The sequence below is a fragment of the Ostrinia furnacalis genome, unplaced genomic scaffold (genome assembly GCF_004193835.3).
Source record: "Ostrinia furnacalis isolate ACB-3 unplaced genomic scaffold, ASM419383v2 OfSCF1635, whole genome shotgun sequence".
Taxonomy (NCBI): Eukaryota; Metazoa; Arthropoda; class Insecta; order Lepidoptera; family Crambidae; genus Ostrinia; species Ostrinia furnacalis.
The window spans coordinates 42,011-59,956 of record NW_021131874.1 but is presented as its reverse complement, the minus strand read 5'-3'; the positions used below and the strand labels follow the sequence as shown (position 1 = coordinate 59,956).

The window sequence follows — 17,946 nt, the reverse complement described above, 5'->3', positions numbered from 1 at the left end:
TGGTGGCTACGGTCGGGAATCGTTCATAAATCGAGAAAACCACAGCAATAAAATTAATGGCTCATTCGATCGTCACTAACTTTATCGATAATAATATCGATTATGCTTTTAGTTCTAGTTTGTTTATTTTGTAAAAGAGAATGGAAATGGAAACATCCAAGATGTTTTGACCTCTTTGACAAAAGTGCCATTTATGAACCACCTAAATGTAAGATGACGAAATAATTTTAATATCCCTGAAATCATTGGGCAATGATTTGTTAACATTGCGTGATCGTGTGATACATAAACATTGTTAAATTATTTTTCAGTTTCATGGCGAAACAAGGTGTCATTGAACGAAACAAAGAAGTACAAAGAAGTACAACAGAAATCTATCAAGGAGATTGTACTCGCTAGTACCTCATGATGCAGCAGTCGTAACTGCTTTAAGGCAGTTGTCCCCAGACAACCTGGTGATACAAATACCAGTGTAACACTCACCAGGCATGAAGTGCAGGAGCGCGGCGGTGATCGGGTACAAGCTGGGGCTGTACGTGATGTCGGGACACGCATAGCCCAGCACGGACACCACGCGGTCGGCCACCGCGCGCCCCTTGCGGGTCAGGTGGTACCCGAGGCAGTGGTCGCCAAGGGCAACATGATGAATACAAACACCAGTGTAACACTCACCAGGCATGAAGTGCAGGAGCGCGGCGGTGATCGGGTACAAGCTCGGGCTGTACGTGATGTCGCGACACGCATAGCCCAGCACGGACACCACGCGGTCGGCCACCGCGCGCCCCTTGCGGGTCAGGTGGTACCCGAGGCAGTGGTCGCCTCCACGAGGCATCATGATCGGATACAAACACCAGTGTAACACTCACCAGGCATGAAGTGCAGGAGCGCGGCGGTGATCGGGTACAAGCTAGGGCTGTACGTGATGTCGGGACACGCATAGCCCAGCACGGACACCACGCGGTCGGCCACCGCGCGCCCCTTGCGGGTCAGGTGGTACCCGAGGCAGTGGGTCGCCTCCACGAACGGAGGCAGCATGATCGGCTTGTCGGGCAGCTCCACTGTGCCGAAAACCTGTGGACAAGTAACAATTGGTCAGTACGGTCATTCATTTAAGTCTTTTCTCAACTCCCGTTCCTATCACTGTTCTACAACCAGGATCCACAGCTTGACCATGATCCACCATCAGGTAATTTGGTCTCTACAGGAGCACGACCCATTGTATTTTATATCATTATCATTCAACCACAGAACGTCCACTGACAGTGGAGCTCAAAGGCCTCCCCCAATGATTGGCCGGTTGAAAACGAACTGCATTTCAACGCCATCATATCAGTCTGCCTAAATCTCGAAGACTGCTATTTAGATTCAACATTATAAGCAAATCTAATTATAAAATACTTATTGTAAACCATAGAATATGATTACTTTGTATAGTAGAATACAGACAGCTATTTTTAATACGTTTATCAAGCTACTTCATAATACCAATGTGTATTGTATTGACTTGCTATTAACTAGCTAGCTAGTTTTTTTTTCAAAGCTGTCTTAACCTACAACCTCGTCAGTTTTATCTGTATGTACATAAATAGAAATTAACGCATTATAACAATGTTTTGTTTCTAGAATTTGCTCTTTGTCACATCTAGTTTTTAACGTCCTCTCCGAGTAAGTTCCTTCTATCTTCAATGCTTTTAAATTTCAGCCGCTTCAAATGCTATGCCTTGTTTAAATCCCATGTTCTACTTACTACCAAAAAGTGCTTACACCAATAACGATATCTGTCTGATCTACTTCAGTGTTTTCTTTAGGCTAAAGCACTCAACTCTCAGCGGATGTTATTGAGACGTAAAATTCTGCAGTCTGATCAGTTATATGCGAATTGATACAGTTAACACATAAAGATTTGTTATACCAATCTCCTGTTGCTGGCGCGTACAGTGCACATAAAACTATGCTTGATCCTTGGGTCTTTACAGTAAGGAACAGATTGGGATATGCAGTGATTTTATCGGGGCCGACTGTACGATCCGGCGTGATTATCCACTTTGAGGCAAGGCCGTCGGCCATACTAGTCTAGTCATACGAATTTATACATTTTGTCTACGTGTGTACTAACTACGTTATGTACTACATTGCCAGTACTGCCACTGCCAACCGACTTCCTTTGAACGTAATGACAGACGGAGTACCAACATGGAAACTGTCTGTTTTCCAATTGAATATGATGTCAAAAAGGCTGTTCAGATCGTAATTTCTATGCTGCTTTACTCAAAATAAAGTGAATAAAGATTCGCGTACCTAATAAGCAAACTTTTTGTGGCAACAATCCACCATTTTACATCATAAAAATAACAATGTACCTGACGAACCATGACTGGAATTGGAATAGCTGATATGATCCGATTATACGACATCCCGCTTTAAATTCAAATTTCAATTAAGACTTTGCACAGCGTGAAACAACTATCAAATAATATTTGCATTGCAAATACAATTTACTTAAAATTGTATTGGCAAAAGTTATAATCCCGAGTGATTGTGTGAAAATGTAGTACAATACAAATCCAAATACCAAACCCATATAGGAACTAATATTCTTATCTTACACGAATGTGGGAGTCGGCGTAACACAAAGGTTGATAACGATAGACATAGCTGCGCCCGCGTCTTTTTGACCGCCGAAAACTGCGGGGCAACGACCTAATCCGCCATCACCGTCTCTATGACAAATAAATACCACCAACGAGCATTTTTCAAGTCGTGTCACAAAAAATCCCGAGCTGGCAAATGCCGGGCACGCTCTATATTTAGATATCGGCACAGCTCGCGAATTCGCAAAGATAATATTGGGATTAGGAATAAGCTCATCTAATCCAGAACGCGATAATTTTAGAATAGAATACGGTGTCGTACATCTTAGTGCTCTAGTTATAATGTAAACTGTAAACAAACATCAACGTTGAAGACTAGTCGGCGGCGGATCTTACAATATGTCAACATGGTAGCTACTTGAGTGATTTGAAACCGCAATAATATTAGCAAAATTATTAATCTCTCCAAAAGCTGGATAAATTAAAATGGTAATCATTCTTAATTATTAAAATATGCTGTAAAGTTTGGTTGTCTTTAAGTCGTTAAGTCGTCTTAACTTTTACTCAAAAGTCAAGCAAATCAAATTATTTGACAAAAGGTATTAATATTCAATTCAAATAAAAAGCTAGTCACCTCAGTAACAATGCTACGCCTACGCTTAAGTTCTGAAAAAGTAAATACGGGTGATCTACCTAAATACTGAAATGCATAAAACAGAAAGTTCACTCAAGTAGAGTGCTTAGCTAAGCAAGCATTACTAATGGAAGTTTTCCAGCGTTACGGGCAACTTTGAGAAGTCCACATGAATAATTTACTACCTGTTTGTGTCAATGTTTCGCAAGCTTTGTATGGGCTGTAGTACGAGTAGGTTTTGTTGTACAAAACAAACGTATGTGTACACCCCAAGGTCATTTTACAGCTTATAGTAATACAACTTATGTATTCTATGACAGTAACTATTTACATTTTACATTCATACTCCGCTCTACAAATGCAAAAAAAACTCAGGTATGTTTCGTTTAAACCGCCGAGCTATGTGGATAATCTTATGCCTTTGCTAAATATGGGAAACGAATAATTTCTCAAGTAAAAAGTTCGGAAAAAACATATTTATGTAATTGGATAGAAATCTAATGATGTAAGTAATTGATCGTGTGAAGCGATATAGAGGTTTTCTGTGACAGACAGAAGGTAATGTAGGTAAGTGGACGAAGCCATGGACAAGGTAGTATAGCAATATAGCCCATTCATTTGAAGTGCCAGATAAGTACTGTTATCGTCACTGTTGCGATTGTTTAACATATTCTTCAGAAATAGAGTGTTATCTTAGTCCACTGCTGACTTTCTCAAAAACTTTTAATCGTAAGTCATCATCAGTAGTTTCCACAATTTTTTTGCCGCAATCATAGTCTTTCTCAAATGAAGCAGCAAGTTTTTTTGCTAAGCCTGTTTTTATAACATACTGGCTTCTTTTTGTACGCAGAAAAACGGACATACTTCGAAACATTTCTTTAAGATAGATTGTAACTCAAGTGTTTACGCAACTAAGTAAAGGAAATCAAACATCTAACAATTTAAAAAAAGTCCTGAATTGGAAATACTAAATGAAAATAATACTTTCGGGTGTTTATCCGTGTCATGGAAACATTTTGGGAAAAAAGGCAGCGATTTAAACGAATTTTTTTCAAAGAATAAAGCAGACATTACAAAAGACTTCGGACGAATAAAGGCTGTTGTAGCCTATCAAAAAATATCTGAAAAATATGAACACAATCAGCACATTGTCGTTGAAACCCCGGGTCGCTCCCGTTGTATTACCCCGCTTATTATTCGCGACGCGTACGCATCGTCCGGGCCCCTTGAATAATGAATTCCGTCGAGTGCGTCGGTCAATTTTTTGCAGACTACTCGTAGCTCCGCGAGTTGGTTGGCCTCAGCTCTAATGAAGTAAATTAATGATACTTGATACTAGGGNGAGATTCGTTAACGAACTAAAGTTGCCTGACATATAGCGATCGGATTACCAAGCTAAAGTGGCAATGGGCAGGGCACATAGTACGTAGAACAGACGGCCGATGGGGCAAGGTTCTAAAGTGGAGGCCACATACGTGTACGTGTTTGTCGGAAGGCGCTTTCTTTTTTTAACCAACTCCGGAACTAGAACCCGAATTCCGGAGTTGAGTGCCCAATATCGGAAATCAGTTCCGGAGTTGAAAACTATCCAATATTGCAAGCCCTACTTGATACAGTTGAAATATTAGTAATGTACCATAACGATAATCTTTGGTTCAAGTTCCGCTTTGCAAAGAACACCGCGGTTGTTCAATCAATTTAATTAAAAAATCCTTAAAATGTCGTCAATAGCGATTTAGCGAGCTAATAAATTACGCATTGAGTGGAATTGGATTCGTTTGGAAAATCAGATCGCGTGCTTGTCTTGTCGGCAAAAAAGTTTGAATTTCCATAACTCGATTAATTGCAAGCGTACAAAAAGCCAGCTATCGTCCATGGCGGTTCGCGTGAGTGCCACGCCCCCAGCGTGCGCGCTCCGGGCGTCCTTCTCGCTGTCAAGGCCAACTACGGATCTTCTGCAAATATTAGCTCACATAAACTAAGCTAGATTCCACAGGTTGAAAAAGTAGAGGTCCCAGTAAGGAACCTTGAGGCACACTCAAACGAATTGAGCTTTAGAACAGTTATGTAATTATTATTTGTTTCTAGCAGGTATGGCTCATGTAAAGCATCATAATTTTTCTTGTTGAATTACGAATAGGTATATATTTTGTGAACGACAATATCGAACGCTTTTGACAAATCTCTAAGTAGAGATCATCCGCAGCGGTTTTAGCGCGCACGCGGCGTCCTTCGCGCAGTCAAGGCCGCCCACGCGCACGCAACCTGTATCCCAGAGCTTTGTTTATCTCCAAACCAGTTTTCTTTAGGTTGGTTAGGATTTTTTGCTCACTGATCGACATCGAGATTAAATATGTTACAGCCGGTTTTGAATACGCCTTCTTTTAGAGATTTTACTGTTCCTGTCGAGTTCAAGTTGAAATCGTGGTTTGCAGTTTTAAAACACAAAGCGTATAGTCACGAATAGACTAATAAGATCAGTTGCCGATAATAGCGTACAGATTTACTACCGCAGTAATTCAGTAGAAAAAACACGCGAAAAACAAACTGTAAAATTTAAAGATAACAGATCAGTGATTCTTGGCAATTGTTCTCACGCGTCCAATAACAATATCTACGAGTGTAAATATAAACATTGAAGTATGTATCGTGATGCGCTACGATTGAGGGCGAAGTTCGGACACGCGTGGGCGCACAATTTACTCCAACTAGCTAATAAAAATTATGTGGCGTGCACGACAGTAAATAGTCATGTAATAAATAAGCATAAGCAAAAACATTTTCTTTTCAAGTGTTTATCGTTATTGTTCAGATAATAATAAACGTATCAAGGATAATTAGTACCTAGCTGTAGTATTATTGGTGTCTAATTAATTTAACTGCACGCGTAATGATAAAGGCCTGATCACAATTAAGTTACATGAGGAAATTGGAGACTCATCTCGTCTACAACAATACAGATAATGTACAGTGAGACCTAATACAATTCGCACAGACATCTATTGTTGAAAAGCCGAAACACGTGAAACAAATGGAAGATTATACAGGAGGTTGACAATGGGCACGTGCGTGGGCGACGCGCTAACGTTTAATTAGCGCGGACACAACCCCAACGCGACCTCTAGCCACCGACAATCAACGCTTAATTGAATAAAGTGGACCGACGGACGAATCGCGAATTTGATGCGGCTCTTGCACGTCTTACCAATTGAAATCATCCAACAGACTTTATTAACAGGATTTGCTGAAACCCCAACAAAAGCTTATGAATATGCAAATGAACTGAGAATAATGCAAAAGTTTTCCTACATGCCACTGGATAAATAAATATGCGGCTGCTGTTATTCCCGCGAATAAGATCGATGATACTATTTTCGGCAGAGCAAATCCACAAGGCAGATTCCGTCGGAAATAACTCCGTGTTTTACCATCACACAGTGCGCGACTGTAAATCTTTCGCGGTTGCGAGTCGATTGTGAAAAACACTTGTGTTATCTCGCTGCCTAGATGTTCGCGTTGTTCAAGAACGGGCGCTCTTAGCAACTATGTTTTGGTGAGACAATGGGAACATGATTTTAGGGAATATGTTTTTGAGAGTCAGTGCATTTGTTAAATTAATGAGTTCAAAGGTGACAGTAAAGTCGAAAAACAGCGTTTTGGGACGTTTATTCTTCAATTCCAAATTGAAAACAGATAATTGTGTAACCAACAGGAAAAGTTATCTTTCCTACTTTTGACATCAGAGATTTATTTCACAATTTACTGAGATAAAACCTAGCGAATGAGGCAGCCAGAACATTAGTCAAGAAAAAAAACGTAATCAATTAATATGAAATTGTGAGCAAACTGTAACAAAAAAGTAACTAATAAGAAGTAGAAAACAGATTTAACTGAATTCAAATGTTATCACGTAAATGCAATATTAATAATCATCTCGACTCTTGAGTACAATATTCAAGACAAATTGAAAAATAAACATTGCGATCTTGAGTAGAATATTCAAGACAAATATTCTTAGGCAAATTCCGCTGCTCCATTTCGATAGCCACGACACAAGACATAAGGCAGCTCTCGTATAGCTAATGTGTTTGTCTTAGAAGACAATTTCCGTATCACTGGCTCGCCTATAAACAGTGTTGAGGAGCTCATCTGATAACCCCGGGGCTTGTTTTGCTGCACCTACTGTGATTGATAACTTGATATTAACAGCGCCAGGGTTATCGCGAATGCAACCATCTCTTACGAATATACTGTTTGCATAAGATTATTTTTAAACTTTATTAATGGAATGATATTATTATATTTTTGTCGGTCACGAGATTAGCAAACAGATTATTTTTACGATTCCGGCAACGTGTTGAGTTTTATCGGTCACACATGAATATTTTTATGGATGATTATTTTAATAAACTTCCGAAAGACAAGGAATAAGACGAGCGGAGCGGCACGTTTGTAATACACAGTAAAACTTTAATAGTCGCACATTGCCATACTGTTGAATTACGAAAAATTTTCTACGTCATTTATATTTAAAAAAAATTATATCATATCACTATCACTGATAGTAGAAAGTACAGATTTATACCTCGTGGTCTGATGGAATCTGACAGACCTGATTCGTATATTTTGATTGATCTGATTTATGATACTAATAACGTATGCCTTTGTCCAGATCGTCGATTGCAGATAGGCGGTACGCAATGGCAGGCCGATAACGCTTGAAAATAGATCGACCTAATAAGAGGAACGTAGGTCCGCTGCGCTTGCGCAATGCCACGGACGTGAATGTGCTGCTAGGATGGAGTGTTACACAATGTGCGGCTTAGTACAGACGACAACTCATCAAGCTATACTGTGGCTTCTTAGGACTTTAGTAATAGATGCTTTTTGCATTTATAGTATGCTGTGTGATGTACTGCCGACTGTACCATACGATTTCTTAGAAAGATCAGATTAAGCGGAAGCTTATCTGACATATAAATTAAATGGAGCATACAAGATTAATGAAGATGTACTTATAAGCGAAAATTCCAAAGAAGGAAGACAAATGTTCATCCCCTATGGGTGACCCAGTAAATTCTGCATGAATGAGTGTTCAAATATATCTTTTATATCTTCAATATAGGACTATCACTCACACAAATCCCATCTCCTAACTAACGAAACTTTTTCAATAACTTTTACTATCTGATATTCAGTACACGAAGTTGATACGATGCCAGTTTTAAGAGTCCAAAGAGAAATAACCACGTCTATCTTCTTCTCGTTAGTCATAAAGGGAGTAAACACTGTCACGTGTCCGTTAATTAGCCCCGAGCGGAGGGTCTCGTATAAATCAGAGGGACATCAACACATAACTCCTGATAACTTGATAACTCAAAACCGACCCCGCCGGGTTCGGGGACCGCCAACACAATTAAACAATAATTGAGATCTACTCGCTCTTCGCGATATACTCATAAATGTACAGTTCTCACACATATCATTTAATCACAAATATACATTTTTGTTACAAAATAACACCTATTATTATCAGAAACTAGCGGCTGCCCGCGACTGACGCGTGGATCCCGTTTTATCCCGGCCCTTTGGGGTTGAATTTTGCAAAATCCCGTCTTAGTGACCACCTACGTTCTAAAAGGAACCCCCATGTAAAAGAGACTCCTAGCACTTGTAGCACAACTTATAGTTTCTGAGATTTTGTGATGAGTGAGAGTGAGTCAGTCAGTGACCTTTCGCTTTTATAGATATAAATGAGGAGATCCCTAAATTAACTGTCGCTGTCATAGCCTAATTGATTAGCAAGTGGCAATGTTTGGTCAATGGTCAGGGCACATAGTACGCAGAACTGACCGTCGATGGGGCAGTTAGGTTTTGGAATGGAGACCACGTATCGAAAAGCGCAGCGTAGGACGTCCTACCGGGTGGTAGACCGACAACCTCATAAAGGTAGCAGGAAGGCACTGAATGCAGGTCGCTTTGCAATAACTTTGCAATATGGAAATCATAGGGGGAGGCCTATGTCCAGCAGTAGACGTCCTATGGTTGAAATGATGAATGAGTTTTCCTTCATGTTCTGTTGACTGTACATGACGTATACTTTCTAGAAAACAAGCGATAATACAAAGAAATTATCGACTCGATGTTGTTATTTATTATTATTGTAGAGTGTTATTAATGCGAGTTTTCATTGGCGATAGATAACGAAGTAGGTACCTAAATAGGTAGCGTATGTTATTGTAATTATTTACTACAGTAAAATAGGTTTTGATTGAAATTATACATGAGTCGTATAAATAACGGATGTCCTCAGATTACAGTATATGAAGGAACATGATAATAAAATTCAAAAGCCTTTTTATAATAAAAAGACTTGTACATCGATTTAGACGGTTGATGATTAACCGTATGAATAGTTGTTCAATGACATTAATAGCCCTTTGGTTTACAAATGTTTTACATTAATGGTCCTTTGGTCTGTTTCACTTCAGAGCTATCTTTACCATTACTTACTCTGTAAAATTTTAGTTCAAATAACTATCTAAGATGAGTTATGAGACCAATTTCAAAAGTCAATAATAAATTAAAAACGGGGAAGCTCTTGGCTGCATCTCACCTGAGGAAAGTGATGATCAGGGGGCGTAGTGTGAGTTTAAGTCAAATGCATTCGATATCGACTGCATTAAAAACATATGAAATATATTTTAGTTCTTGAATGTTTCCGCTAGGAGCGCTGTACAATCTGTCATACATTTAATGTAATTTTTTTACGCAGTCGATATCGAATGGTCAAGGCCCATACTTCATGTTAACATTACTGTTGGGTATTTTTGCGAATGCCTCTTTCGATCAAACATTTATTTCCAGCCTATCCAATTATTTTGTAGCTTTAATTACAAGTTATTTTGATGCAATATTAACCGGCGCAGTGTGCATTACGTAATTGCACCGCGATAACGTCGCGATAAGAATGCATGCACATTGTTCCGAACGTGATCGCAATAATATACCATTGGATAATATTGGCCTAGGTCGGCGAAAATATTTACGATTTTTTGTTCTACCGATACCGTTGACCTGCGAAAACACGCGTGATATGTTATTGCGCCTCAAACATTGTAAAAGATCAATGAAATGTTTGTGTTTATGAAGGAAACTATTAAATAACGTAGTTATAAACAGAAAAGTCAATCTGTAATAACGCAGTGTAGTAACGGAAAACGCAGCGTGTGACGTCCATCCACAACGCGGACCGACGACATCATAAAGGTAGCAGGAAGGCGCAGGCCGCTACCAATCGGTCAACATGGAAATCATTGGGGGAGGCCTATCAGCCTATGTTCAGTAGTGGACGTCCTATGGCTGAAATGATGATGATAATGAACCTGCAATGGTCAGGTCGCCAGTTCGCGTTTACCGCCCTGTTCACGTCCATACTACTCTCAGATCATAGAAGGGAATAGATGTGAAACGGGGGCGTGGCGCGTGTCTCCTCGATATGCCCAGAAACGAACATCGGCCGCGTAGCTACGTTAGTCGCGATTCTGTCGTACTAAGGAAATGTTCTCCGATATTTTGGATAATGCGTCGTTACGTGCAATAAAACAAGTGAAACGAAGAACTACAGGAACAATGGAGTCATTTACTACATGTAAGTATTGCAAATCCATTGGTATTTTGCTTATAAATAAAAAAAACTAAACATTTTTACGAACGAATTCAGTGCCTTAACAGTTACTGTGATATCGAAATCAGTGGTGATNAATATGCGGTACGCAGATCGCCATAATTAAAAAGTAAATGCTTGATAGTAGTTAATAATAACGTATAATAATAAAAAGGTTTTCATTCATAAGCATTTTGTGAAACCAGTTTCGAGCCTTGTCCCTAGCGATTTAAAGTATCGATATCTTGTCGACTTCATTTTATCTTTGTTCTCTCACTAGCGTTTTCAAAGTGTGCGTCACGTCACGCGGCCATTGATTGGCCATAAGGCACGCCTTCTGGCCAATCACAGCACTTTTAAGCCGGTTGCACATGTTGTCGTAGACTCTCAGTCGCTTTGTTTTTACACAGTTCAATGTGTGTGTGGGAGCTGTGGTGGGGGAAATGTGGGGACACTGGTTCTCGTTGTGGTTACGCGCGACTTCATATCTATTCTCTTTCTATGATCTGAGATACTACTCCATACGAACATACCTATACTTTTTACAAGGATATGGAAGATTTCACAATTTTATGCCAACAATTTCCCCTTATTAATAAAAAGTAATGCCTAGGATGAACTCTGAATTAAAATGACATTTCCATACTAAATGACAACTTTAGCCAGAGTTCAACTTTTATTAATAAGGCCCATACAGTATTGGAGAAACATCTTGAGTAAGGTAAGATGCTAGCTATAGACTAAAGCGTATGGTAGAATTTGATTGTCTGATAAATATTAATTTCGAAGGCCACGTAATGCGTCAATTTTTTCTTTTCAAACAAAACATCTTTGGCATATGTAGTAGATTAATTTGGAGACAATATTACAAACGTAAGATCGCAGTTAAAGATAACTAAAGATAAATGCAGCTTATCTATTCAAGGCAAAAACAGAACAAGCAAATGCGGAACATTGATCACATAGATAACTATTGCATTGATTTATCAATAGCGCCGTTGATTGTATAATAATTGTTTTTACCGGTATCATATACCTACCTAAATTAAAAAGAACGTCAAATCTAAATACATGGATAGTATATTGTTTTGAACTGTCATGATCACTATCGCTCACGGGATTGCTACCATGTACCTTAATTTTGAGTTTCCGAGACCGATATTATGGCTGCCCATAACATCTCACCCACAAGTTTTCTCAGTTACTTCGTGACCATGGCGCTTGCAACAGTGCCGAAATATCGGAAACTCAAAATTAAGGTAGGTATAAGGTAGCAATCCCGTCAGTAATAATAATTAACATGGATAGTATACTTATAAAAAGACATCTTGTATTGCCTGTTTTTCTTTGCTTATCTCAGATTTAAAACGAGCTGTTCACACAGGTTATGTGATTCGCTGGACCGCAAAGAAAAAGGGTCGGTTAGAAAATGTTTAACATCTTTAAAAGTAACAGACCTAGCTCTTTGAAATTAAGACCAAACTAATTCAAGCTTTTTCTTTGCGGTCCAGTGTATTTAGAGTAACCTAAGCCACTTTCAGAAAAGAGGTTTCCATAAAATCTGTGACAAACCGAAGCCGCGACGAATATTGTCAAAGGTGTTTTTGCAAACTGTCTACCACCACCATATTTACCTCCTCACTTTTGAAACGAAGCCCTAAGGCGATATTAAATTAAAGACAATACTTTCCATCGGTAGATAGACTACAGACGACAAGTACGACAACACATCAAGCTATAAAGTATAAACCCTCTGGCATCTTATGTAGTTAAACGGGACTATTCCCACCTCTCGTTCCCACTGCTGCAACTCCTGTGTACGGGACTATTCCCACCTCTCGTTCCCACCGCTGCAACTCCTGTGTAGCCAGGATCTACAGCTTGACCACCAATAAAAACCCAACTAATGAAGGTAAAGTTTGTCCCGGGGGAAAGTTAAACTGTCATTGGACCCGCAACGAAATTAATCAGAAGAACATAGGCGAAGTTCGAAGTTCTTTGTAGTTGGGATACGTCCCATTTTGCAACAAAATTGTACAGTCTGATGTGCTTCACCGTACATGTAGAGACGAGGTCACGTGAGCAGGTGCAAGCGCAGTCATTAATCGAGTCTCGTAAAACGATTAGCTACCGTTTGATCCGCGGTTAGGCCCTAGAGGCGATATCAAATCATAGCATCTCAAAGACAACCACTTTCTATCAGCAAACTTTATCAGCAGTAGAGTACACGTAAAGACGTCACGTGAGCAGGTGCAAGTCATTAATCGAGTATCGTAAAGCGATTAGGCACCGTTTGATCTGCGGTTCTCGTGACCTAGCTAAATACAAAGGCGGTCTAACTTAATTACTTGTAGACTATAGGGTAAACGGTTGTATAGGACATTTATAACATTTGAAGATAATTATGAAGAACTAAGAGCGGTGAATTAGGAATTTCTTCACAAGAAACGGAATATGAATATTGAATTCATTACTCAAAGTTAAAATTAAAACTTTTATTCAATACCTATGCCCTTTCCAGGGCGCTTACACGTCCCAAATATAGCTTGCCCTACCATTGTGTTACATAATATTTTTGAAATATAAAGTGAGCCACATATAAAATTAATTTCACGTGATTTTTCTCATCTAGTTAGGTTATTTATTGAACACATTCAGTAATAAAACAAACATAATGATAAACCTTCGAACTAAATCAACCTAAACAGAAATGTAAACTATGAAACTAGAAAATCCAAATTCAAATCAGAAATGTTCGAACATCTGACTGCTGAGACAAAACATTTAGAGTAGGCGCACATCGTTGATTTTTCATCGGCCGATAGTTTAGTCGGGCAGTTGATCAATATGGGCATGTATGGGAGTGCGCACACTACGCAGATTCGATTTGGCCGATTCTTCATACAATTTAAAATCGGGCACAACTATCGGCCAATAGAATAGAATAGAATAGAATGTATTTATTGCTTTTTCTGTGTACAGTTTGCAGTTGTTAAGGCATAAAATTCGTTACAACAGATTGCTCATATTGAGCATGCAATATTAAATTGTACAGACGATGCCACATCGAGACAAAACTTATTTCGACGTAGTACTGGTGACTTTGCAACAAACACGTATAGTCCGATGTGCTACCGACCGCACTTATAATAATTTTCTTAGTATGTAACTTAGAATATAAATTATACAATAACTTATACATGCTTTATACTAAAATATTCACTTAGGTTATAGAACACATTTTTCATCAGCCAAGACTTCAACTTTGATTTAAATTTAGGCATTTCCATAGCTTTGATTTCTGTACTAAAAATCAACGGTGTGCGCCTAGCCGCCTACTCTTAACCGGCAAAAATACGGGCTCACGTGCTCTGAGGCCGATTAATCGAGTTATTGTGTAAACCGTTTAGCCGGCTTTTAATCCGCCTGCGGATACATGTGTCCTCGCCTTTATGACATTTTGACACTGGTAATGCTATTTATTGAAGCGACAATATCCGAATGGTCTCGGGGTCGCGGTCGGGCCGGATTCGAGGAACGCGGGTGGAATCCACCCTAGTGCCGCTGGTCAGGTCAAAGTAATACGGGCTGCGTTCGCTTTGACCTAACCCCAGAAGGCATACTGTGTGGCAAATCCTTTATGGTAAAGAAATAATAACCAATTTAGATATCTGTTTCAAAGAATCTACTATATTCAAACGTTAATTCTTAGGGCACCTGACATTCACAGCACCGGTAATGAACTTTAGTGACATTTAGAGCTTTGCAACACTCGTGGAATTTTTCCAGCCACTTGCGATTTTTCATGAAACAAATAGTTGTGTTCCTTAAAAAATGAAAACAAAATGTTTGTCCATTAGTCGCATAACAACCCTAAAGGGCTTTACTAACGACAAATCGACAAGTAATCGATAGGTCAATTACCGAAAGGCCTGATATTAAAGTTAAGCCGATACTATTTACTAAAATTAGTTGTTGTTCAAGTTATTTACTTCCAAAACATGAGATTGGCATTCCTTTAACGTAAATATTAAGGAAATAAACTAGTTGGTATTTAGTGCAGTCCATAACTTTCCTAGATGTTAATTAATCGAAAATTTTCCACTACATACTATTAAGTTTGAATATTCACAGCGTAATAGGCATTCCAGTTTAATATTCAGGCTGCACTTGCCCAATCATTTCTGCCCTGACTGCTTCATTTCTATTACATTCGGTTTATGCAAAAGAATTCATTTTTATACAGATTTCCTAGAACAATATTTTACAGAAACAGTGGATCTCTACCAATTTTTTTTTTAGTCTTCGGCTCTTTTTCGATTTTGGTTAAAGTACCTAATAATGTGCTCAGTTTTTATTGAACTTCGAAAGTTCTGAGCTCCAAGGCACGGTAATAGTATCATACAGTATTGTAACTTCATATAAACGGACGAAACGCGAGCTTTCCTTCGAAATTCAAATCTCGGTATGCGCTCGACATGCAAAAGTAGGGGGTGTCGCGAGTGTCTACCACAGTAATAAACGGACGATGTCTTGTTTTTTAACAGTAAGCGCTCATTTTTTTATAAAAATAATTACAAATACGTTTTATACAGGGTGTTAGGTAAATGGGTTTATAAGCCGACACTATCCCATGGTAACATAATTATGCATTTAAATGGTATGGTGAAATCAGTGATATCATCATTTTATTTTTTTTAATTTTCATACAAAATAAAATTTATAAAATCAGATTTGTATGAAAAGTCAAAATTAAACTGATGATACATTTTCTGACTTCACCATACCATTTATATGCACATGTTAACATGGACTTGTGTCGGATTATAAACCCATTTACCTAACACCCTGTATAATAATCAAGCATTTTGTACGCCTCAGTCAAGCCGCATACATTTTACGGTCGTAAATTTATAAGATTTGTTACTAAATCTTAACACAAATATACATTTTTTTAATTAAATGTACTTATCACAAAACAATATGCATTTTTATCCTATTTCATTCACAAAGTAGGTATTTTGTTTGTCCAAATAAAATAAAAATTACAATCACAAAATTAGATAGAAATTCTAAGTAGGCAGATGTAATGAAAATAGGGTCTGCAGGTGGGCAGCCCTATCGCATGTTGTTATAGCGTGACGTACCGCGCGGCTGTTGACATTTATTTCAAAAATATGGTCGAGTTGGAATACTGTATAGATAGTATTACCGTGTCCAAGGGCGTTTAGTTGCAGTCTGCTAATGGATACAGTCTGCTACCAAACGTGAAAAGAGAGAGAGATCCAACAATACGTAGCTTACAAGCTATGTTTTGTTGATCCCCTTGAGTTGATGGACTATAGAGTTAATGAGGGCTAAGAACGTGACGATTGGTTGGGATTTTGTTATGATTTGTTGTGGTTTATAGGGGTCAATCCGTAAATTGTTGCATGTCATCTCGTGCTCATGCCGGAGTCTGCTAAATATTGGGCAGTCTCGCATGAGATGGTGCGCGACGTAGCTATATCTATGCCTATACAAATGTTAACTTAAATCTCTTACTTAAATGTCAGACATACATAGTGTCGGAGTTGCATATTATCGAAGAAACGTCTGTCGGAGTTCAATTTTTGAGTCCCCCAGTGACTCATATCAATAAAATGCCACAGTTGACAATGAAATGATGGAGTCTAGTTTTAAGAAAACAGTTTCTTATCATTCGAAATTTCGAATCATGCGATTGAAATTACAATAAATCTTGACAGGGTTCAGTAGTGTCAACAAATACAAATCTATTAATCTACTATCCAAGGTTGGAGAACGTATGAAATCTCGCAAATGTAGGAAGTAAAACTATCAGATGTTTGTCGACTTCCTACCCAGCCTACAGTCGACCCTTATTATTTAGGGTCTTTGTTACACAGTTAAGTCTGCTGCTCTACGTGATTCAAGTCTCTACATGCAGCATAGCATGGCATAGCAGCAATAAATTAAAATACTAATATGAAGATTCGGTTTTCGCCAATTTTTTTTAAGAATAAATGATGATTGTTATGAAGAGTAGACCTTATCGAAACCAAAGAATGTTGTTAGTGAATAACCGTTCATATAAATAATCATAACTATAAGCATCGAGCGCTATCTTAAGAAATACATAGAAGCTAAGAGCAAATCGAATACTAGCGCAAAGCTTCTAACACCACCGTCTAATGTAAGTATGACGTCACCGTAACAGTACCAAAACTCTGAATAAGAAATACATAGAAGCTAAGAGCAAATCCAATAGTAAAACCAACAAAAAGCTTCACACCAGCGTTTAATGTAGGTACTATGACGTCACCGTAACAGTACCAAACTCCTCGGAACAAACATCAGCTGACTGCACAAGGACGTGCTCCCTCGAGCGTGCTGGCCAATTTTCATTTTCACGTGCTTTTCAGATTTTTTCCGTTTTCCAATTACCAATTTCTGGCCCATTATACTCTGTCGCCTAGCAATTTTCCGTTTGGTGCGTGGAGTTTTTGTTGCATTGTCAAAAAATCGCTAGGTGCTGTGAACTCAACACTGAACTAACTGATGAATAGTATTTACGTTGACAATTAATCGTAATAGTTTTAAATAAATAAACACCTGTGAATTTGTGTGGCATGATTACACCTAACCATTGCCAAAACTGATAAAGACGTAGCGCTTCGAATGATTGCAATTTCACACATAAGCATTTCATAGTACTGTACGACAAATTGCTTGTAATATTTACTGAGATACAAAGCACATCAGTGGGAGACTCCTCGCGATTTGGAAACATCAAAATAGCGCCTTGTGAGGTCTCACTATCGGCCATTGTACTCATAATTCTCCAATATTGCTTGATAAGATTATATCAGGAAGAATATGTACGCAGGACACACATTAGGATGAGATATTCTTGGGGTATTGAATTTGAGTGATATGATAGGATAAACAAATTTTTAGAAGTTTGAACATTTCAACGCCTGCCTAAAGAATGTGGTAATCCTTATTCTTGTTACATTTCAAACGGAATTGAAGCATTAATAAAACGAGAGAGATAT

The 17,946-nt window shown here is 38.6% G+C and overlaps 1 protein-coding gene across 11 annotated transcripts in view; it reads right to left on the bottom strand.

The window, feature by feature from the left end:
• Positions 1-17,946, bottom strand: part of sky (GTPase-activating protein skywalker) — a 99,125-nt gene that overhangs the window by 57,513 nt on the left and 23,666 nt on the right. For all 11 annotated transcript variants that reach the window (XM_028305074.1, XM_028305071.1, XM_028305070.1 and 8 more), the window contains exon 4: positions 867-1,071. In XM_028305074.1, the coding sequence (XP_028160875.1) occupies positions 867-1,071 (205 nt within the window). The remainder of the gene's footprint in view (positions 1-866; positions 1,072-17,946) is intronic.